At 42.0% G+C, this 24,924-nt stretch overlaps 2 protein-coding genes across 2 annotated transcripts; both read right to left on the bottom strand.

Annotated features, from left to right (window-relative positions):
* Positions 1-1,999: 1,999 nt before the first annotated feature.
* Positions 2,000-6,274, bottom strand: LOC124274508 (RING finger protein nhl-1-like). Its single transcript, XM_046709876.1, has 2 exons — positions 5,941-6,274; positions 2,000-3,938 (listed from the first exon to the last, which is right to left on the bottom strand). The coding sequence occupies exons 1-2, from the start codon at positions 6,101-6,103 to the stop codon at positions 2,590-2,592; spliced, it is 1,512 nt and encodes a 503-aa protein (XP_046565832.1). The 5' UTR covers positions 6,104-6,274; the 3' UTR covers positions 2,000-2,589.
* Positions 6,275-15,790: 9,516 nt separating this feature from the next.
* Positions 15,791-16,543, bottom strand: LOC124274474 (tripartite motif-containing protein 2-like). Its single transcript, XM_046709834.1, has one exon. The coding sequence runs from the start codon at positions 16,541-16,543 to the stop codon at positions 15,791-15,793; it is 753 nt and encodes a 250-aa protein (XP_046565790.1).
* Positions 16,544-24,924: the final 8,381 nt, after the last annotated feature.

Genomic DNA, 24,924 nt, shown 5'->3' on the forward strand with positions numbered 1-24,924 from the left:
CGCACGCACGCAAGCACACATACACACACGTGAAAGAGCGTCGCTGTGTCAGTGCCATGAACTCGACCGCGACGGTACACACTTGTTCACTCTATCTTTACATACTGCCTATTCCAATATGGAGCATTTACTGGAAATAAATTGATATTTTATTGAAATAAGTTCAATTTCTTTTCCTAAGTACGGCTCAAATATGCAATGATTTACTGAAGAGCCGTTAATGAGGATCGGATGGTTAAAGCATGACCTTTTTGATTACGTTGAACTGTCGTGAATAGCTCAAATAATTACAGGTCGATCTAAAGCAATACTGGGTGTCGCGGTGGAGGTGTAGCCCAGTGGATGAAGCGTTAGCGCGTCACGTTTAATGCCTGGGTTCGACTTTTAATGGGTACAGCGTGTGGAGCACATTTGTTATGTCCTGAAATATTGCTAAAGGCGGCGTGAAAACATAATTTTTAAGTTGTATAACTTTCGCACCCAGTCACGTCAACTTGTCACCTTCGTGTCTGTGTAAACAACACTGATCTAAATTCCTCAGGTAAAAACAGGAAGCGTGTCGCGGTTTCCAACCGTAACACCATGCACGTATCATGTTCGACGATATGATCAGTCGAACTTACTCAGATTCTCATTCTGTAGAAATAAACTGCAATTAAACCAACACTGAGATGGTTTCGCAGTTGTATTAGGAAGAAAAAACCATGAAAGTCGATCAGCGGATCCTATTACAAAGAAGAGACATTACTATCCGTACTCAGTCGTGGTTTCTTGGCCCACTTAGTCACATTAAATTGGACAACAAATGTAACATACACGAGTCTTGCAAACCAATACAATGCTGTCATCTACTACACTACCGGACAAACGAAAGTATACACCCGGGTTTGATGGTGGGAGATAATGAAATATACAAGATCATAGTTCAACGTGTAATTCGCTCCTTACGTTTGAAATGTTTCGGAAACTGTATTCAGCTTGGCAACGTCTGGATGACGTTGGTCAAATCCAATGGTCAAGTGTATGCTTTCTTTTGTCCTTCAGTTTACGTGTGTGTAATGATATACACATGTTCCTGGTTATGATACGATGGTAGGCTGAAATTGAACCTTGAGAGCCTGACAGGCAACCGATTTTATTCTCCACAGGGAGTGTTCTGTACTCGTTGACCATGGATAAATGCGCAGTATAAATGGACTATGATATATATTATTCTTATTGTTGTCATACTAGTGGAACAAAATTTCGTGGCGCTGCTGTAGTACATGGATGTGTATAAAGAACTTTGTCGTACGATGCGTCTCACTCTTAAAGAGACCCGTGAAGACCCGTGTTAGAATTGGTCTTCAGTAGCCCATGCATGTCGTAAGGTCGGGTGGTCAGGCTCGCTGACGTGGTTGTCACATGTCATCGTATGCTAGTTGCGTAGATCGATGCTCATGCTGTTGAATGTTGATCACTGGATAGTCTGGTCCAGACTCGAATATTTACAGACCTCCGCTTAAATATTGCTGAAAGTGGCGTTAAATAGCAATCCAACCCATCCACTCTTTAAGAACACGTGAAGCTCTAGGTTAGAGCACATGCATGCCGTAAGAGGCAGCTAACGGTGGTCCGGTTCACCGACTTGGCTGATGCAGGTCATCGTAACCCAGCTGCCTAAATCGATGCTCATGATGTCAGTCATTGGACTTCAATACTTCCAGCTGTAATACTACTAAGTGTGGCGTTGAAAAACAAACAAACACTATGAACGAAGTATCGATGGATACGAATATCGATACGAGTACACTATGGTACGACATTTATCATGGTACAGTGGGTCAAGTTTCACAAAGCTATCGTAGCGCTACGACTGTCGTAAGTCTATGTTGCAGTATGGGAGGTACGACAGTCGTAGCGCTACGATATATGTGGAACGGGGCCCTGGTCTCCAAGGACGATCCGATCACGAAACGCTTTCCATTGTCATTCACAAATAAATAATGTAATAATGTGGTTGATAATACGTGTCCTTTATTCTAATGGTATGCTAATTTACACAATACTTAAACGTGTACAGGAGAGGTGAGGTAGCTTTGGGTCCTCACACTGAGCTCGAGGTACCGAGTGCCATTATCGATGGAGTCGTGTGAAGCTTCTGTCTTGTGTACATCCGCCGCCAGATGGCGTGAATATTGCCAACAAAACTACACTTACAGCCTCAACCCCGTTACTGATATAACGTTTTGTGCGTCGACGTCATTGTGCTTGTATATCGCCATAAATACAGAAACTGGTCCTGACTACAAAATATATTAGACGTATATGCCGAATCCCCTTACAGAAGACACCAGTTTCAACTCACTCACTCACTCACTCAACTAGTATAAGGTTTTGTGCGTCGAAGTCGTTGTGCTTTTATCTCTCCATAAATACGAAAACTGGTCCTAACTACATGAAATGTTTGACGTATATATGCTGAGCTCGGTATCCATACTATTGAATCCCACCTCAAACTCACTCGCTCACTTAAACTTGTAATATAACGTTTTGTGCGTCACTGTCGTTGTGCTTGTCTCTCTTTCAAATTTCCGAAACTGATCCTGACTACACAAAATGTTTGACGTTTATGCTCAGCTCCGAGTCCATAGTTATCAGCTTATACACGATTACTTCTGAAGCTCGAAGTTCGCCATGCGTAATATACAACTTCCGGTTATGCGCACATCTAATGGAGACGCCACACGGACTTCTCAGCCCAGCCGTAGGTGTGACAAGATTCTGAATGTACTGTCCCGTTGCAGAAAACATGACCACTCTGTCGTTGTGGTGGTCGGCGACGATAATGTTGTCGTGCTGGTCAACACACACGCCATAAGGAAACCTGAACTGGCCGTTCGATTTCCCATAGGTCCCAAACTTGAACAGGAAGTTGCCATTAGAAGCAAACACTTTCACACAGTGGTTGCCCGAATCAGCCACGATGATACGACCAGAATGAGAACAGCAAACATATCGAGGCTGTTTGAAGGCAGCTTGGTGAAAATCGGATAGTTTGAATAAAACGGTCCCTTCCTGGTCGAATACAAATACTTCACTGAGTTGTTCATCTGCAACAAAGACCCTCCCGGTTTTGTCAACCGCCAAACCAGCAGGGCACCGTAACAAACCGCTGCCGAAGACTTCCATCGATGTGCCGTCATTTGTCCACAACGCAACACAGTGCTGACGTCGCAACGTCACGGCGACGTGTCCGTCGGGCGTCATCGTCGCACACCAAGGCTCTGAGCTCTCCTTGGTTATGAAGGTGCGCCGTGGCTTACCACTTCTTTCATACAAAACTACTTTGCTGTCCAGGAAATCAGTCACTAATACAGCTCCTTTGTACACATGGGAGACGGATTTGGCGTCCTTGATCGCAGGCCCTGTGTAGCGCTTAGCTCCGAATTTATTAAACAATACTGCACGGAATTTCTCGGGAAACTGACTCTCCGATTCCGAATCTGAGTCCGAATCATCGTCCGACTGAAAATTCTCCGTCAAAATTCGACTCTCATCCAACTGTCTCTCTGAGATGCCTGTTTGCAAGTTCTTTTTGCTCAATAATCGTCTCTCGGTTGACAAGCTTCCAACCTTCCGTGACCTTCTCTCCGGCGTCAAGCTCCCCTCCGTCAGTGACCTTCTTTCTGTCGGCAACCTCCCGTCCCTTGAAAACGGGGATTCCATTGACACCTTGTCGTCGGCAGAAGAAAGGGGAAAGTCAGGTTCATTGAAGACAATGTCATCTGAGAATGAAACTCTCTTTGGATGAGGTTTGGGGCTGTTTTCCCTGGAGGAGTAGTTGGACGACGACAAAGATGTTAAGGATGAGAGCGACGTCATCTCGATATTGCACGTCAGCGGAATATGAAATATTCCATTCTTTGATGTGCTATCGTCATCTGTAGATAATGAATCTGCAAAACAATTATATATTTCAATCAGGGGTAGATGTATTTTGTCAAAGGAAAGTGGCGGATGATTGTAGCCTCATCCGTCAAGCTGATAACTTGGCATCAATACGTTATATATGCTCGGATGTGGAAAGATTAATTACCCACAACGGCAATTCTCACTCCCTCACACAATATGTTATATTTTAGCTTTGAAGCACACGTGTAATTTCACAGACAGGTGGTGGGAGAGCCTTGTTGTTCATGCCTCCACTCGTCACTCACAGAAGGACCGGGTTCGATTCTCCACAAGTGTACATGTTTGACGTCGAATACTTCTCAAAGGGGTGTAAACACAATCCATCTTATTTACTTATACATGCCTCATCCCCATTCTTAATAAAATCACGAAATGACCATTTCTATTAACCTTAAAGGATGGCTATATGGGTTTTAAAGCAGGTGGTTCGAATTCCAACATGACACAGTCAACGAAGACTGTCAAGGGAAACCTTCTAACGGACTGATCATTTGACATTCCACGAGACATTGCACACACGCATGTAATTTCTTAATCGTGTTGAGGTCATTTTTTAAAATGTCCTCTTTTGTGCTTGACAACGCAGGTTTTCCCAACATACAACTTTGCTCTCCTAATAAAGGATAAAAAATGTTATTCTGTTTTATAGAAAAGGTTTTCTTTCATGAATCACTCATATACATTATACGCTTTTTTTTCGGAAAACATTTTCCAGTATTTCGTGGAACACAGACCATGAAGTGACATTCACAGTGTGTGCTCATGTATCGCAATGGTCCGGCATCAGACAGGTCATTCCGGTTGTATTGGGCAGATTATCCCATGTCACTGCTGTAAGCTCTTTTCAACTTCACTCATTGTCATGACGTGGTTCGACATTTGTTACAACGAGTAAAAAACAACAGCATTAACTTTCACAATACAGCCGCTCTGTCGATATAAATAGCCTATGGACATGCACACCAGATAATGAAATAACATACATACACAACATGTCCCCAGGGTGGTGTGGGGAGGGGGTGAAGAGATGGAGGGCGGGCGTGAAGTGTTCACGAGACAGTGTGGGCAAGCAGGGTGTTATGAGATGGAGGGGAACGGGTAAGGGATGATGAGATGGAGGGTGTGAGATGGATGGGTAGGGTAGGGGTTGGGGGTGAGATGGAGGTGTGGGGATTGGTAGGTGGGGGGTGAGATGGAAGGTGTGAGCTAGGGTGGCGATGGGTAGGGGGAATGAGAGGGCTCGGGGCGATATGTAGAGAGGGGAATGACTTTAAATCGGGTGGTAAAGGTTCAATTTCTAACCTCAACGCTCGACTTTTTATCAAGAACTATCGTTACTTCAAACACTTTACCGAAATGATTAAGGAATTTGAGTGTGACGAAAATATTGGTAAATTCGTGTTAGTTCGAAAACGTGTCCCATATTTTGGCACAGTACCGCTTATCAAAAAAAACTTTTTTTCGCATATTTGCGTTGCTAGAAATTACATTGTTAAACCTTCTGCGCTCACATTACTGTATGAAATCGCGCATTAATACTACTCAATTTTTGAACAGAATAGTGAGATATAGAAACCGTTCTGAAACAATGTATATTCACTATACCCCGGGACAATATACATTCCCCTATGCGTGTAGTTTACTAATTGTTATACCTTGTATATGTTTTTATACAGCGTTTCATATATTGATGGAACAAATCTTCATCCAAGATTGTCTAGTCCAGACTCGAATATTACCGACAAGGGTCATATGACTGTACGGGATTTCATTGTGATAAAAAATATTTATAAAAAACACCAAAACATTCAAGAATATTACATCTACCATTCATTAGGTAGCGGGTATATACTTTGAGTAAATGAAACAAACTGTAATAATAAACTGATATCAGCTGTTTTTATCTGGTATTTACAAGAGTTTTTAAACAAATCCTTTTTAACACATTAGTTCATTCATAAATCAATAAATTGAAAGTATTAATACCTTTTGATGAGCCGCCTCCATCTTCTAAGTGGGATAATCGACGCTGTTTAGAGACAGCTCTCCGAAGAAAATCCATGCTGCCAGCTGATGGAAGCTCGTCGGTTATGTCGACGTGGTTGTGGTAGGAGTTGGACACCTTAGCCAACGAAACGTGATACGGCATCTGGCGTCATACAGATGGTTGTGCTACAGCTTTGTCATCAAGGTCTGTGGCCTACTATATTTACTTTAGTACCCACTCCAATGGTATGGTACGGGTGAGTGCGCTGAAGGTCATGGCGATAAGATGAACCGGATTGGCGTATCACGGGAAGCAAGGAGGTGGATCATGTGACAATCATGGCGTTGTCTCCATCGTCAAGAGGAACAATGCTGGACATGAATGGAGTTAGCGTCCGCCTCAGGGCCTGTTGGGCGAGTCGTGTAAGTGGTCTGTGCAGAGTTGCGTTCCCTTTGATCGTCATTATATTGTGCTTTCCTTCAGCACGCCATCATATGTTACTTAAGTAACAGCCAGAACCAACTGCTCACACAAAAATATAAATAAATATCGCGTTTTGTTTCGATTATTGCATTGCATGGTCTTTTATATGAACCTGAGGGGGCGATGGGGTAGCATAGTGGTTAAAGCGTTCGGTCGTCACGCCGAAGACCCGGGTTCGATTCCCCACATGGGTACAATGTGTGAAGGCCATTACTGGTGTCCCCCGCCGTGATATTGCTGGAATATTGCCAAAAGCGGCGTAAAACTAAACTCACTCACTACATGAGTATGAAGATGTTTATCCACACCACGTGATCATCTGTCGGTCTCTCAAAACTAAACAGTGCAAATCTGCCATGGATCTAGTATGGATCGTGGTGCTGGGAAATGCAAGTCATTTTCTGTTTTATTTTTACCCCACGAAAACACACACATATTCCGTTAAAAATGCTTTATGTCACTCGACAAAGAATCAATTGTTTCAATAAGCATGTTTATTTCATTTTTCATATTTCTATCGATAAACAGAACCAGGGACAAATCTCTCGAGGTGTCTGTTCTGTTGCTCCTGAGGAACGGTGGGGTAGCCTAGTGTTTAAAGCGTTTGCTCGTCACGCCGAAGACCCGGGTTCGATTCCCCATACAATGTGTGAAGCCCTTTTCTGGTGTCCCCTGCCGTGATATTGCTGAAAGCGGCATAAACCTAAACTCACTCACTCACTGTTGTTCCTGCATTAGCGTCAACATCCGAGTACATGGACTGTGCCACCAGTCCTATTTGAATGCACTTGCAGTGCATAGCTAGAGTGCGTGGTTGCATTACCATTCAACCTTGTTCCGAGTGTGAGCTGTTTTATGAAACACACCTTATCTGATCTCGTTGCAGTATGTTGTAATCCTTTAGATAAGTTGTGTGCTGATGAAAATGAGTCACGGCGTCATCTGACTGGCTGTGGACAAGAACATACTATTTTGACACGTCAACTATAACGTCATATCGCTACATCGACAAATGCATTATACGATGACTATCTGCCATTAATAGAATGTAACTGACGTTAAATGTGTAATAAAGTCATATTGTTACTTCGACACATGCATTATACGATGACGATCTGCTATTATTAGAATGTAACTGACGTTATATCTGTTATAACGTCATACAGTTACTTCGAAAGACGCGTTGCGCGTTATAAGATTACGATCTGCTTTTATCACAATGTAACTGACGTTAAATGTGTTACGTCATATAGTTACTTCGACACATGCATTATAAGATGACAATCCGCTATTATTAACTGACGTTAAAGCTGTAATAACGTCATATAGTTACTTCGACACATGCATTATAAGATGACAAGCCGCTATTATTAACTGACGTTAACGCTGTTATAACGTCATATAGTTACTTCGACACATGCATTATAAGATGACGATCCGCTATTATTGGAATGTAATGGATGTTAAATATGTTATAACGTCATATAGCTGCTTAGACACATGAATTATAAGATGACGAAGAGATATTATTAGAATGTAACTGATATTTAAGCTGTTAATACGTTTAACCAGGACGTAAGGACATATCTAGTTTATGATATCTTCCATGGAATATTTTACTTACTATAGTGTCTGTCAGTACTGCATGCATACCTGATCGCTTCATTAATGTTTTTTAGAGACAGTTTTATTGTACCTGTAAAACAGAATGAATTTGAAATGGATTACAAAGCTGCTAGCATATCGTTTTCCTCCTATGCACCATACAACTGTTTAATCAATGCGCACTCTGTGGTGTTGTTTTCTGGGATTGGTGCTCCTGGATGAATAGGTTACCCTTGTGGTATCGGGTAACAATTAGGAGGTGCAAGTGTACGTGAGGAGACATGTTTGTGTACCTGTGATCATATCGGGCGCCTCACCAACAGAGAAAATGTTATTTTGGGAAATTACGTTTTTCCTTAGTTGTGTGGAGTGAGATATAGACATTGGAAGGTTATTCATTTTCATTCTTCATGACAATATAATGTCAGACATTTTAGATTTGTTTATAAAAGGACGGAAACAGGGTGTTTACGGTACATACAATGTGTTTTTCTCTTATTAAGAAGCCAGGTAGGCGTGATAATTCCTAAACAACAGGGATGCCCCGAGTGCAATAAATTTTACAAACGCGGGATACGCGTAAATAAAAGCGACACAAATATTTTCTTATAATCTTAGGAATTCCCCAAACAATTGCAGTGTCCGTGAGCACACTCCCATTCTCTGTAGACGTCAGTGAGCGGTTAGTTAATGTGTGTACCTCGTAAGATTCAGTTTACACTTGGTTTCAGCAACCCATGGCGGTTTTAGACTTGTGGATGTCACCGTATCCCGGATTCAAAGATCAAGTGGCAATCACTGGCCTGATTTGTCTAACTTCGATTATTTACAGACATCCGTCATACAACTGGTAGGACTGAAAATATTGTATTGTGATATATTGAGATATGATCTGGCTTTTGCAACTCGCATTGCAATATATTGCGTGAAACGTGCAAAGCTATTTTTTACAATTGAAGAAAGGGTGGGTTTTTTTTACAAATCATGTCGATGACCAAAAGATCTTATTGTTTATTTAAAGGGGAAAAACAAAACAATGTGTTGATATTCTGTGTTTATTAAAATAATTTCTAACATATGTTATATTTGGGATTACATTTTCTTAGCAAAGTACAGATTCTAGTACTTTTGTTGGGTTGAGTCCCATCCGGGATTCGAACCAATACCCTCAGAGTCAGGCACTTAATCGCCGGCACATATGTTATATTTGGGATTACTAAGAAAGTGTAATCCCAAATATATAACATGTTACATTTGACCAATTTCTAAATGGCATTGTGTAATCATAACATAATTTTACCGAGGCAGTAACCCTTCTTTATCTTTGCAGTATGTCGGTAAGTGAGGTATATCCTAACATGTATCAAACCAGTTTGACATACTCACTCACTTACTCACTCACTCAAGCAAACATGGATGGACAGGCAGTTATTGGTGTCTGGTACAATTGCAAATAACTTGCAATTCGAAACATCGGATTTGTCTCGATACAGGTGAATGATGGATAGGACGTGTGTTGTGACCTTAACTGTAGAATGGGCTTAAGTGTAGAATAATCATGAATATTCATCAGTGGGCGGAGCTTATGTGCTACGTCACATACACGTATCGCAATCCTGAATACTGTCATTATGGCCTTCATCAATCATCCGATATTGACAGTTTTCCTAGGAGCTCTATGTCAGTTATCTCCTGAGATAAACACATCAGCTGAAGATCGTGGTGGAAAATGCTTGCCAATTTCAACCTCGGTTAATCCGATTGGTTCCAGTCGGATGACCGCTTGACCCCTGGTGTCAGTCTTTTGTTGCTGGTCTCACAGTCGGCCAGAGTCCCGTGAACAAATCACACCTGCCTTCCTCAACCATACAATACAGATGACCGCTGCAGATTCACTTGACCAGTAACACTTATCCTCACACACTAGACAATATACATATTAATTGCAGATTCACTTGACCAAACAGTTGTTACAGATCATATATACTTCTCATCAAAAGTTTAGAGTCACTAGTGTAAATATAGCACTTACCTCAGGCAACTGTTCTAAACTAAATTTTGCAAAATATTCCATACTGTTAAAAGGTACTGTTTACACATGAACTGATGTATTGTAAAACAAATTCGTAACGTTGAAAAAATTATTGTCATGAGTTCAATAAATGATAAAAATCAGTAACAATTGGCAAATTCTTAACAAAACTTTACACCAAAACGTAGCTGTTCACATGCACGATATTTGCAAATGCTTTTCAGCAATTTAATGCATGATCCTCGAGCAATTCATCTGCATAAGGTTTGCAGTTGGTTCCCCCAAGACGCTGGAGAAAACAATCTTTGATGTAACCATATAAACTCTGTCAAAAAAGAAACGCAACCCCTGTCCTCAGATATGAAAAATTCGTTTGAATGAAGTTATTGCTTCCAAACTAAATGTTATTCGAATGTATTGAAATTATACACGTAATTAATGAAGATTACCATCCAAACAACTGCATTTGTACGCATAAGTGTATTTTATTGCTTATTCCGTCACAACGCATGAAATGACCCTCATGGTGACTTCGCACAAAAAAAAAACACATGCAAATCATGAAAATGGCAGTTAATGTAGGGGTGTATAAAAGCCCATGTGCTTTCGTATTATATTCATTCATTTGTCGCATGAAAAGCTGTGTGAAAAATGCCACGATTGAGTGCTGCCGACCGAAATATCGCCATTGGTCGTGTTCAAGCCGGAGAAAGTTTTGGAACTGTTGCACGGCGCCTAAATGTTCACAAAACAACGATATCCCGACTTTGGAGCCGCTACAACAACTTCAATTTGACCAACGATCGCCCGAGAAGTGGAAGGCCAAGAATCACGACCCCCCTTCAAGATCGGTACATCCGGGTCCATCACCTGCGTAATCGGCATGCCCTACCAACCGTGACTGCCACACAAATACCAGGTTTGAGGAGAGTGTCAGCTCAAACGATTAGGAACCGTCTGAAAGAAGCGGGTTTACGTGCCTGTAGACCAGTTGTTGGACCTGTACTACGCCCCTACATCTCCGCCGACGACTCAGGTGGTGCAACAACGTAAGGATATGGACTTTACAAAACTGGAGGCGCATCTGGTTTTCTGATGAATCCGTTTTCTTTTGCAACATCACGACGGAAGAAAACGTGTATAGGAGACGTCATGAACGTTTTGCGCCCATCTGCGTCCGACAGGGGACAGATTTGGCGGAGAAAGCGTTATGGTTTGGGATCCATCTCATACAACCAGAAATCAGACTTGGTGATCGTTGAAGGGAGCCTGACAGCCCAACGTTACATCAACCACGTATTACAGCCTCACCTTCTCCCGATTATTGACCAACAGACACAGATTTTTCAACCAGACAACGCCCGGCCTCATACTGCACGTGCAACAATGAACTTTCTGCAGAATTCCAACGTCAATGTCTTGCCATAGCCCTCTAAATCACCAGACCTCAACCCTATTGAACACCTGTGGGATACTCTGGGTCGACGCGTACGTCAACGTCAGCCGCCGCCACAGACGCTGCAACAGCTCGGCGTTGCACTGCAGGAGGAGTGGAGAGCCATTCCCCAGGAAAGAATCCGGCGTCTTATCCGTTCTTGTCCAAGGAGATGCCGTGCAGTGATTGCAGCTCGTGGTGCTCATACGAGATACTGAGAAAGACGCCCCCCTGGTGACAAACTGGTGTCTGTGAGATGACTTTTGAAATGACAATTTTAAACATGCCCATCTTGGTTATTATTCTGCCAAATTTCAGACTTCTGTCTTAAATAATAAAAATGCTGTGTCGTCTTAAAACTTCAGATCAAAATCTCTAAAATACAGGGGTTGCGTTTCTTTTTTTGACAGAGTTTATATATACATAACATATGGTCAGTGTTTAAGTGAGTCTACACTATTGATGGGAAGTATTGTATTGTTTAGAGAACCCTGCATATTCAGTTGACGATATTAAGTGCAAAACCAACTTTAAACAAATCGTTCGGGAACATATTCCAACCCAAAGTTTCTCGGTCTGGCAATGGGTCCACATTAGGCAAATGGGAAAATTTGTCATTGGACACCAAGAAGATGGTGAGGGGTAATGTGAATGTCAAACCGGCCAACTCACTAGGGACCTGAGAATGCCACGGTAGTACATTTCTCCGTTGACTGGGTGAAGATGAAATGGCTATGCTCAGTGTGGAGTGTGGCGCGTGGTATGATAATAAATGTCAAAAACTTTATAATAAGTTTGAATAAAATGGGAAATGGGACTCAACTCAGAAGTGTTCACGTTGAATCAGCACATGAGTTCAACACGAAATATAAATATCTTCGTAGTATATGTGAAGATAAAATAACTGTTGAAACATATGGGTCGACTAATGTGTTTGCTGACTATTCGTCACCGCCATCATTTACGTATTTGTCAACGACAATGGTGTTTAATGTAAGTTGGCTTCATTCATTTTGCAATAGGCTTGTTTGTTTGGAGGTTATTTGTCAATAGTTAATATACCGTCTATATCGCAGCAGCTTGTAAGTTCATTTGTTTACACAATACAGTCTGGACCAAACAATTGACGGGATCGGGTGGCCAGACTCGCTGACTTGGATGACACATGTCATTGTATCCCAATTGCGTAGATCGATGCTCATGATGTTGATCACTGGATATTCTCGTCCAGACTCGATTATTCACAGACCGCCGGCACATAGCCGCGCTATTCCTGAGTGCGGCATTAAACAACAAACAAACAAACCATATCTGCTATTCATGCGAAATACTTCGTATATTTAGTATTAGCAAACTAAATCTTCCCTTATCACGTATATATCCTACAACACAATATCGCCAACACATTTGATATATTCATGCATGAAAACTCCTTCTATTTCCAACCGTGACTACTTTTCCAGCTGGGAATTTCCTTGTTAAGAACTAACCCCCACCCGTTCCTAATAACCTAATAAACCGGTAGGGAATGACTTTCTTGGGTGTGTGTGTGTGTGTGTGTGTGAGATATGTCATCAATAACCCCCACTTGTTCCCAAACCACCCTCTCCTTGTTCCCAATAAACCCCTCCTGTTCCCACATAACCTCATGTTCCCTATAAACCCCCTCTTGTTCCCAATAGCCACCTCCTAATGACTCATGTTCCCAATAATAGCCACCGTTTGTTCCCCATGTTCCCAATAACCTCCCTCTTGGTCCCAATACCATAAACCTCCCAATAACCTCATCATGTTCCTAATAACCTCCTCATCTTCCCAACAACCCCTCCTGTTCCCAATAAGCCCCTTTCGTTCCCAATAGCCACCGTTTGTTCCCCATGAACCTCCTCCTGTTCCCAATGACCTCCTCCTGTTCCCAATAAACCCCTCTTGTGGCCAACCAATGAAGGTTTGTATACCCTGTTCGGTCAACTTGTCAGGATATTTGAAACGTCCTAGTTTCTAATCACTCGAAAAGTTCGCGATACACAGTATGAAAACCCAAACGAATGAGACCCTGCTTACCGAGAGATTTGATATGTTCTCGTTTTTCGATCTCATTATGATAATGTCACATTGAAATTTTACAGGTTCAACAGATGGCATGCAGTTACTGTTACACAAGGCATATCTATTCGGCATGTGTTACACTTATAGTTAGTGAGTTTACTTTACGCCGCACTAAGCAATATTCCAGCTATATGGCGGCGGTCTACGCAGTTGGAATACGATGACATGTGTCAGCCATGTCAGCGAGCCTGACCACGTGCACCCGATCCCGTTAGTCGCCTCTTACGACAAGCATGGGTTACTAAAGACCAATTCTAACCCGGATTTTCACGCGTGGTACTTGGTCGAACAAGCACAGTGATGTCATAGAGGACAGTTGATGATAGCATATCTGACATCACAGTGACGTCATAGAGTATCAGGATATTGGAATCTGACAGCATAATATTGGTTTGTATGACGCCGCACTCAGCAGGATTCCAACTATCTGCAAAAATTCGTGTCTAGACTAGACAATCCATGAGCATCGAACTGCACAAGTTTATACGAAGACATGTGTCTGTCAAGTCAGCGAGCCTGACCAGCCGATCCCATCATGCGCCTCTTACGAAGAGCATAGATTGCTGAAGATGAATACTAACCCAGATCTTCACGAAGGACATCGGGATATCGGAATATGAGGTGAAGTGAGGTGAATTTGGATTTAACGTCGTGCTTGAGAATATTTCGCTCATATGACGACGTGCATGCGTGTGATGTGTATGTGCGGCTGCTTGTACTAGCCCAGACTCAAGCTGGTTTTATAGTGCTAGCCCACTGAGATACCATGCCGCAGTGAAGCATGAATACCCCACTCAGACACAATATACTGACTCCGAGACCACCAGTCCTTATTGTACCCATTAATGCCGAGCGCCAGGCAGGGACCAACAAGTACCATATTTTAACGTCATCGAACCCGCGACCTTCTCCGGGCGGACGTCTTACACCACGGAGGCGGTCTCGGAATATGATAGCACCATGATGTCATAGAGGACAAGTGAGGAAAACATATTTAGCATCCAGATATCGGAATCTGACAGCACAGTGATGTCATAGAGGAACATTTACACGATATCAGAAAAGCAGGATGCCGTACCAGGTTATTTGAGCATTGATCGAAAAGGTATCCGCATATATGAAAATGAATCAAAGTGAACCAGATCTTTCAGATGTTGAAAATCATTTAGTTTCAGGAATGTGAATATGGAGAAACTATTCAAAGATATTTGAAATGATACATGAAATGTTTATTTCAGAATTTACAAATAATCTCCCAGTGTCCCTTGCATAAAACAATGTGAAAGCTTTACAGGCGAATTGCATGCAGTAACCACAATCAAGCAAGAATCGTAAACATGGGATAATGTACCCACCAAACACTGGATATTGCTCGCCATAAATATAAAGCTGACTGTTGAATTGTTGAAGTTATTCGTCCGTCATACAATCTTGTTTCTATTTTCATAAGATGAGTATATTTCTTTCTATATCTATTGTCCAGGTGTTGAAATCAGTGAAGCGAGTAAGTGAGTTTAGTTCTACGTCGCTTTTAGCAATATTCCAGCAATATCACGGCGGAGGACATCAGAAATGAGCTTCACACATTGTACCCATGTGGAGAATCGAACCCAGCTCTTCGGCGTGACGAGCGAACGCTTTAACCACTTGGCTACCTCAACGCCCCGAAATCCGTGAAGAGGAATAAGACAATTATTGAACGACATCGACTCTTGGATATAGGTGAAGTTTAACTAATCTTGACTAAATTATTTGATCATGTCAATATATCAGCGATTTTGTTAACTAAATATGTTAATAATGAAAACATATTCAGAAGGTTTATTCATATTGATACAGACTGTCCTTGTTATTGGTTTTCCTTGACACTTGTCATTATATCTGTTCGCCACTAGATCTGGCGAGAATCCTGAATAGGTTACGTATCGATGTGATAGACGTACCAATACAACACCCAAAAGGGTATTGCGATCTTTTGAGAGTATCTATGTAATCTGTATGGGATAAAATACACTGGTATATGGGAAGACGTATCCATATTTCTTCTCCGGTAAGCACTTGAAATAACGCGATCCAGAAACGATTACCTTATAACTGTTTTTCGAACAATGGTGTTCACATGGGATCACAAAGTTAATTATTCACTGCTAACGCTAAGTTCAATACCAACGCAAAGTTCAATAGTTTAAGCAAAGTGTTCGATACTAACGCTGAGTTCGGATTTGTGGGGAATCAGTTTGAAAACAATCACTTCGGATGCCCGATATTCCCCATGTGTGATGTACAACTTCCGGTCATGCGCACACCGAACTGACACTCCTTGGGGTCTTATCATACCGGGTCGGTGTGAGATCAATGTTTGCATAAACTGTCCCTCGGATGAGAACATGACAATGCGGTCATTGTAGTGGTCAGCGACAATGATATGCTCTTCGTGGTCAACGCAAACGCCGTAAGGGAACTTCAGCTGTCCTTCGCCATATCCATAAGAACCAAGCTGGAACAGGAACTCGCCGTCCACATCAAATACCTTCACACAGTGGTTTCCAGAATCAGACACGATGATGCGCCCGGAGCCAGACACGCAGACATATCTTGGTTGCTTGAAGGTTGTCTGTTTCAGATCGCTTAATCTGAACAGGAATCGTCCTGAATCGTCGTACAAGAAAACGTCATGGGCACGTTCATCGGTGACTATAATCCGCCTCAGTTTGTCCACAGCAATCCCAGTGGGGCATTTCAGTTCGGCATGTCCAAACATCTTCACGGTAGAAGCATCTTTAGGCCATAGAGCAAAGCAGGCATCACGTCGTAACGTAACAAGGACGTGTCCATCTGGGGTCATCACCGCCGCCCACGGCTCCGAGTGTTCCTTCCCCATGAACGTCTGACGTACACGGCCACTGCGGTCGTACAACACGACCTTGCTGTCAAGCATGTCTGTCACCAGAACTGATTCACTGTACACGTGGACGATGGACGTGGCACTCTTAAGCCCTTGAACTCCCTTTTGCTTTCCGCCAAACGTATTGAACAAAACAGCTCTGAATGTCCCATTGAACACTCCTACTTGATTGGCATAGCCTTGGACTAAAGGTAGGGGTCGATTATAACCCTGTCCGTCAAAGGACGCGCCCAAATCCTTGTTTTTTAAGAAATTGCCATCACCGACATGTTCCGTTTGTGTGTCCCCTTATCATAATCCTGTCCATACTCTTTGTACTTTCTTTGAACTTTCTTTTTTTTCAGATTTGACTTCTTTTTATTTGGTTTGCTGTCGCTTGGTGGTTCCATCAGATTAAAACGAATTTTGACATCATCAAATAGGGCCGTCATCTGCCTCTCAAGATCATCCTCATTGTACGTCGGCTTCTCAACTTTCTCTTCTAAGGTCACCGTTTCCTTTTCACGTTTGAGTCGCTTTTTAACCGCCGGGGATTGAGGCTTTGCATGTGTCTCAAGCTCCATATTACTATCGTACACTTTGTGGCGACGTTTGGACATTTCCCTCTTGTAGAAAGCCTTTACCCCGGATAGTAGAGACTTGGCAGTGTCTGACTTCTGCCTGTCAACCTCCGTAGCACTTGGGATTGGTAATGCTTCCCGCTTCTCAATGGCTTCTGGACACTCTTTGATTTTATCACATTCGTCGTCAGGGTAAGAATATGACACTTCAACTTCCTTCTCACTAACATCAGTTGAGCTGTTCTGTTCATCGTCTGCCTCGTCACTGTTTGGTGGTGACGTGTCTTGGTCCTCCTCCTCTTCTTCTTCATCACTGGTCGAGGTTTGCTTTTCAAGATTGTCTTGCTCCTGGTCACTTTCGTCACCCGAGTCTCGCGATGCGATGTCAATGAGAGATCCTTCAAGCAGTTCTTTGTCACCATCGGCTGCATTTTCAAATTGTTGACCTTGTTCCTTGTCATCATCGTCCACTTCAGCGGATGTGTTCATGAAAGAGTCTTCAAACTCAACAGGTTCTTCGTCACCATCGCTTTCACTTTCCATTTGTTCTTTGTCATGGTTAAAGAATGCTCTCAAAAGTCCATGTTCTTTATCGCAGTGGAACAACGACTTTAATTTTTCATGCTGTTGACTACACTCGCCCAATGGAACACTTTCAAAAGCGTAACTTCTTCGGCGACCTTTGTCATGATGATGAAACAATGACTTCAACCCACCATGGCTTTTGTCTTGGTCGACCAATGACCCTGGATACAAATTCTCGTAATGTTTACCAGAAAGGGGAACCACTTGAAGACTGTTCCGACGCGCCCTTGCACCATGAAATAACGCCCCCGGGGAGTCATTAGTTTTATCATGATGAAATAACGACCTCAGCTTCCCGTGTCGTTTCCCTAAGCGATCAAATGTCTCTGATCCTGGATCCTCATGATCTTGGCCACAGTCACAAAGTGGAACCTTTTCAAGACTATCATGTTCACGATTCAAAAGGTTCATCCTTCGAGGAAGGTGTGGGTGACTTGAAAAATACATGTGGAGTGACAATAAGTGGGACTTTTAAAAATGTACCAGGTCACACATATCCTCGTTCCCAAATATATTTGCATGTTTGTGTTTCTTGGTGATATAGTCCTCTGCATTGCCTTCACGTGATAAACAAACGGATCGCAGTAGTGAATGTCACCAGTACATAACAGAACAGAACTTTGTCATGATGATGAACAAAACATGCCTTTGTTGGTGAGGTTATGTCAATCATGGAAAGATCATATTTGTTTTAGCAAATATCAGTTATTGTCCTTGACATTGGGTCTCATACAGGCCAATATAAATTAAAAGCTCTAAGCTTTCTATTACGTTCGGATGTTATATGTTGTTAGTCTGAATCACAACGACCCGTAAATAATAGTTTTAGAATTTAGTCGCCTGTTACTACAAACAGCAGAATACCAATGACCTGTTGTCAGGCCCGGTTCTAGAATAGTTGAATATTTATACTCAACAAAAAAGTTAAGGATCAACCCTATTTCCAATATTAAAGTATTTAATAGTTCATATCATGATCCATATGATCCTTAAATATTGATTATTGGGGTAGTCATTAACTTTTTTGTTGAGTATTATTTGAAGATAAGGTGTTGTCAAATGGAGTTGCACGAGATTTTAGCAGTCATACAGCAACATGCATGTGCGTGCTTTTGTGCTTCCGTGAAACTGTTCTAGTATGTGAAATCATACGGGAGTCTAACATGAATACCCAACTCAGACACAGTATCAGAATCCAAACTAGCCAGTGCTTGTTTACCCCCCTGAATGCCGATGGCCAGGCAAGGTGAAAAGGGATATACAGTCGAACCCCGTTTACTCGGACCCCGTATATCCGGAAACCCCGCCTTCCGGACGATTTTTCGGTGAAACGAATCTTACCTTCATTACTTGTACTCGCTTAGCCGGACCCCGCGCTTCTGGGCCCGGACGGAGAAGTTTCAAACCATTCCCATAGAATTACAATGAAAAGTGATCCGGTTATCCGGACGGAAACATCTGTGCGCATGTGCATGTGTGAGTGTCACATCAGTACTCTTTTCCGCATGACTAAGTGTATTCATTGTTAATCTCTCAGCAGGCGTTTGATGTAAATTGATAAATTACCCATCAAAACACAAGGGACGCGTGTCACTTAGGAAACAAGTTGATTATGTATTTACCAAAGAAAACACAAGGTACTCTTTTAACCTATTTTGGTATGCTGGGGTCAGGAACCTAACCCCATACCGCCCGGTCTCCTGGCAAACACACTACCCACCACACCACAGAGGCGGGCAAACACATCTCGCTTCACATTTTAAAATCAACTCATCAACATCTTTAAACTGGAAAAAATGTGAAAAGCGAGTGGGAATGATAATAGAAACCATTTGTTATTTACGGTATTTTTTTAACTGTGGCGTTGTTAAAGGTCCAAGGTGGTTGAACGAAATGATCTTATGTCAGTAAACTTGTACAGCAAACAGCTACGCAGTAAAGTACCAGATGTCACTCCCGCCTTTAATGTAAGCAGAGATAAGCTTGTTGAGAGAGAAGATCATAAGTGAATACTGAGGTTGTGTGTTTTGAACCAGACTGGATCATCCTGTGATAAAATTATTAGAACTTCCTTGTGCTGAATGCGCATTTTGTTGAGAATCACAAGGTGACATTATTCAAGTTCATGAACTGTGAGCCTCATTCGGAAAACCCAGAAAACACCCTTATCATAGAACGTCACAAGCATTCGGTAATCTTCAATGACATCAGCACATTACAGAAGGGTGAGATGTATGATTGTTTTATTCGTTGTCTCTGTTATTCAATCAAAACAAGATATTACACTCGCTCCATCAGACATGGTACTTACGCCATCTTGGTACCCAGTAGAAAGGACACGACACATGAGCCATCTTGTATTGGCCTCTGACACAAGAGATAGGACACTAATGCCACGATATTGGCAGACAGGCAAGACACAATATTTATGCTATCTTGGTGCTCGATGGACAAGACACGACACATGAGCCATCATGAAGCCTCACCGTCAAGATACTACTGCGCCATCCTCGTTCCCAAAAGGCGATGCACGTCACTTACGCCATATTGGTTCTGCAAGGAAGAGACTTTGACGCCATCTTGGTGTCCAATAGGTGAGGTGAGGTGAAATTGGGTTTAACGTCGCTCATATGACGACGTGCATGCGTGTGTATGTGTATGTGCGGCTGCTTGTACTAGCCCAGACTCAAGCTGGTTTTATAGTGCTAGCCCACTGAGATACCATGCCGCAGTGAAGCATGAATACCCCACTCAGACACATTATTCTGACTCCGAGCCGACCAGTCCTTGTTGTACCCATTAATGCCGAGCGCCAGGCAGGGACCAACAAGTACAATATTTTAACGTCTTTTGGTATGACGTGGTCGGGGATCGAACCCGCGACTGGTGTCCAATAGACAAGACGCGACTATAACTCATTTTTGAAATAATTTCTTGCTCCGAACAAGAGAATGGATCGGATTTAGTGACATCTGTGAGATAGTTTCCAAAAACGACTTTCTATTGCGTATCATGCTAGAAACAGGAATCAAGCCTGAGACATTCAACTGATAATCTATGCATTAAGAAGCTTGGTCATATTATATCAGTCAGAAGATATATATGATATGGCATGTACAGCAAATATGTAGTCATATCAATATTCCCAAATATTTTTGTTTTCCCGTTGTTTTGCTTGTTGGGTATTTTAATGTACTTACGAACCCGTGAAGGTCCGGGTTAGAATATTGGCTTCCAGTAACCCATGCTTGTCGTAAGAGGCGACTAACGGGATCGGGTGGTCAGGCTCGCTGACTTGGTTGACACATGTCATCGGTTCCCAACTGCGCAGATCGATGCTCATGCTGTTGATCACCGGATTGTCTGGTTCAAACTCGATTATTTACAGAAAGTCGCCATATAGCTGGAATATTGCTGAGTGCGGCGTAAAACTAAACTCACTCACTCACTAATGTACATACGAAAACAGTTATGACCATAATCTAGTGTCTACCGTTAACACTACCGTATATCGTTATCATTTGTCACCACTTTCCGTAATTACCATTGTATCTGGACCCATGGCCTCTCCCGTACTAAACATCATTCATTGACATGATTATAATATTCAGAAAAGTAGTAACTGTCTACAAGGTACAAGGAGGATCATTTTCACTTGACCACAATGACATTGCACACCTCGTTGTGACGCAAGGCGTATGACGTCACAGTCTGACATATACTACACTACTATTCCTTTTTTCGCTCATACGTTCTCATGACTGTGTGTCCATGGAGTCCGTTATATAACTAAGCTAAGAATGCTATGCATGCATGCGTGTATGTATGTAATGCGGCCGTCAAATCAGATTTGATTAACTTGAAATCTCTGATAAACCAATCGCAATGGAAAAGTTTACAATTTCGTCATAGAATGAACCGTAGGTCCATGAAACACTTAACTTATTGCAGTGTCAGTCTAATGAACTGAAGAGACGCGTGATCCTTCAATGAAACACAGCTTTGTGTATTTCAGCATGATTTGGTACCTAATCTTCAATTTTAAGGTTAATGGTTTAGGCCTACGAAGACACCGGTAACAAGACACAGGTGAGATAAAAACATTATGTAATTACACTTGCGTCGTTTTATTCAATCGATACATAAAGGACCTGACCTACCGCCATGAGAACAAGCCTACACGTGTGGGACATTGACCTTGCTTCGACAGGGAGGGGGAGGGGACGAGTGATTGGAGGGTCGGGGTGTCATTTGCAAGGGTCACCCAATCTACACGAAAGCTTTACGAGGGAAATGTTTGCTTAGAATTGGTCTTTAGCAGCCCTTGCTTGCCGTAAGAGGCGACTAACGGGATCGTGTTGTCAAGCTCGCTGACTTAGTTGACACATGTCATCGTATCCCAACTGCGAAGATCGATTCTCTTGCAGCTGATCACTGGATTGTCTGGTCCAGATTGGATTATTATTTACAGAAGAAGAACACCAATGAATTTCGCTATAAACAATGTTTTCATATTGATATATTTACGCGAGACCATGGAATATATTATTACGTCACCATACTTCACCTATTTATCTGTGCTGTTTGTGTTTTTACGATATTAATATGTTTGATAAATACAGACGGGAAACACGTCCGTACACGAGCATCTGTGTCAGAATGGATATCGTCTTTAACGAGTTAGGATAATGTAGACATAATTGCCATATTACGATGATGTAGTAGTCATTTATATCATAATGAAGCGACAGTTATGTGTACATTATTGATGACATTACTTGATGAACCATATATGACATGGATCCTTCGCCGCTTTTAGCAATATTCCAGAATATCACGTGGGCTTCACATATATGACACATTCTCTGTGGGGAATCGAACCTGGGTCTTCGGCGTGACGAGCGAACGCCTTAACCACTAGGCTACCCCACCGCCCCAGGCCACAAGTAGAACTGAAAATAGTTCTTTGTGACTTTATTACTGCCAAAACGTTACTAATTATAGCATATATAAATTTGAGTAAAGGATTATGCAAATATTTAACTTATTTAACAGTAAATGTGTTTTAAATACGAAATTTCCAAAGAATGAAATAGTTAACCAGTCAATACATCTCATCACATTAATGGAGAAACACTGCAGGCAGAAAGTACCTGTTGTCCTGTTCCCAATGTTTCCCAAGGGTCGGTCTAACGTGAAGATTACAGTGACCTACTCCAAGTCCTGTTCGTACTAACAACCACTGGTTTGCCTGTGCTGATACTCAATTATTTGGAGGCCGCAGTGACATCAATAGAAAAAAAACGAAGGAGAAAAGGAGAAGAAAATGATTTTATTTAAGTATCATACACTGTAAACGGTGGGTATAGCTATACATTATTCCTAAAACGTTGCTTGGGTTGTTGTTTAACGCCGCACTCAGCGATATTCCAGCTATATGACAGCGGTCTGTAAATAATCGAGTCTGGACCAGACAATCCAGTCATCAACATCATAAGCATCGATCTACGCAACTGGGATACGATGACATGTGTCAGCGAGCATGGTTTGCCGAAGACCACCCGATCCCGTTAGTCGTCTCCTACGACAAGCATGGGTTACCCTCGATCTTCACAGGTTTCCTAAAAATGTATACGTCAGGCTATGCTGCCCTGTAAGACACACGCCACAGCATATATACATATTCGCATAAAATAACGAGACATACATAGATAGATTATATGCTTGACACATTAACTTACTACGATTAAGGTTGAAATGAGGAGAGTAATATTGTTTTCTTCGCTGAAATTGTTTGGATAATATAGGGCCAGGGATTTAAGGCCATGCGTTCCGCCTAATGAATACAGACTGGTCAGTACATGGTGGCTGGACCACTCGCCCCCCGAGTATCAGAGTTGTGTTTTGCACTTCAGGTTTTCACTGTTAAGTCTAGTGGCATTCTTAAAACGTATGTAACACTTTGCTCAAATCTAGTGTTATACTTTCTTTTTTTGGTAATTATATATTTCTTAAATATCAAAATATCAATAGCTATATCAATTATTTAATCACAAAATTTGAATTTCATTGTCAGTGTAAATTTGAATTATAGACCTCATACAAATGTGAACTGTCAGATTAAGTACACAGATATAGTCCGTTTGACTTCAGTTGAGACCGATGAATTGCTCACTAACACAAAATCTCATAAATGCAACAAAATCAAACTTAACTTAAACGACACTGGCGTATGGTCAACACAAGCGGGTTAATTATGATGAGCCGATTGGAGATGCCATCGCAAAACTATTTCGTCATTTAACGGTGTACTTGCTCATCATCAGAAATGTATCAATTCCCGGATATATGTTCTGTATAAATTCCTGGACACTTATATTGTATAATTGTATGATGTTTATATACGTTTGGGTTGTTTGTAGAAGCAGGGTATCGAATGGTATAATGCTTATACAGAAAGCAAAACGCCATTTGGACTTTATAAGAACAGAGGGATTTTATGTTCACTTCCCATCATCACGGTCAGTCCGACTTCCCATCACAGTGAGTGAGTGAGTTTAGTTTTACGCCGCTTTTTAGCAATATTCCAGTAATGAGGGACCCCGCAAAGGGGCTTCACACATTGCGTTCATGTGCGGAATCGAACCCGGGTCTCGGGGTGACGAGCGAGCGCTTTAACCACTAGGCTAACCCATCGCCCACTTCCCATCACAACTGGCAAAACGACATGGAGTGATAAACTGACGTACAAAAGAAAGTACCACCCTGACCTTTTTTATAATTTTCCAAATAACATCGTAATTATTTGAAAAGCGTTTTGATTGCGACACACAAGTCACAAACAGTGTGCATGTGTTGCCAAATCACAAACACCCGTTGATAACTCTTTATGGACCCGTCCTGTGAAGGTCTGGGTTAGAATTGATCTTCAGTAGCCTATGCTTGTCGTAAGAGGCGACTAACGGGATCGGGTGGCCAGGCTCGGTGACTTGGTCGACACATGTCATCGTATCCCAGTTGCGGAGTTCTTGCTCAGGCTTTTGATCACTGGATTGTCTGGTCCAGACTCGACTATTTACAGCCTCCATATAGTTGGAATATTGCTGAGTGCGGCGTTAAACTTAACTCACTCACTCACTCACTCTTTATGGACCCCGTGCTACTTATAAAATCCAATGGAGCTGCTTTGTGGAAATAGAACTTAATTATTGTAAACTTGTTTGGTTACCCGTTTATATATTCTGCACAATCGCTAGCTTCAAAGGTGGG

The sequence above is a fragment of the Haliotis rubra genome, unplaced genomic scaffold, assembly GCF_003918875.1.
Source record: "Haliotis rubra isolate DU_JTF1 unplaced genomic scaffold, ASM391887v1 Scf191, whole genome shotgun sequence".
NCBI lineage: Eukaryota > Metazoa > Mollusca > Gastropoda > Lepetellida > Haliotidae > Haliotis > Haliotis rubra.

Bases quoted from the DNA above. Each gene is read 5' to 3' on its own strand.
- LOC124274508 (XM_046709876.1), bottom strand. From the start codon at position 6,103: ATGCCGTATCACGTTTCGTTGGCTAAGGTGTCCAACTCCTACCACAAC. The intron at 3,939-5,940 runs GTATTAATACTT...ATTGTTTTGCAG, and splicing joins TGGAGGCGGCTCATCAAAAG to ATTCATTATCTACAGATGAC.
- LOC124274474 (XM_046709834.1), bottom strand. From the start codon at position 16,543: ATGCTTGACAGCAAGGTCGTGTTGTACGACCGCAGTGGCCGTGTACGT.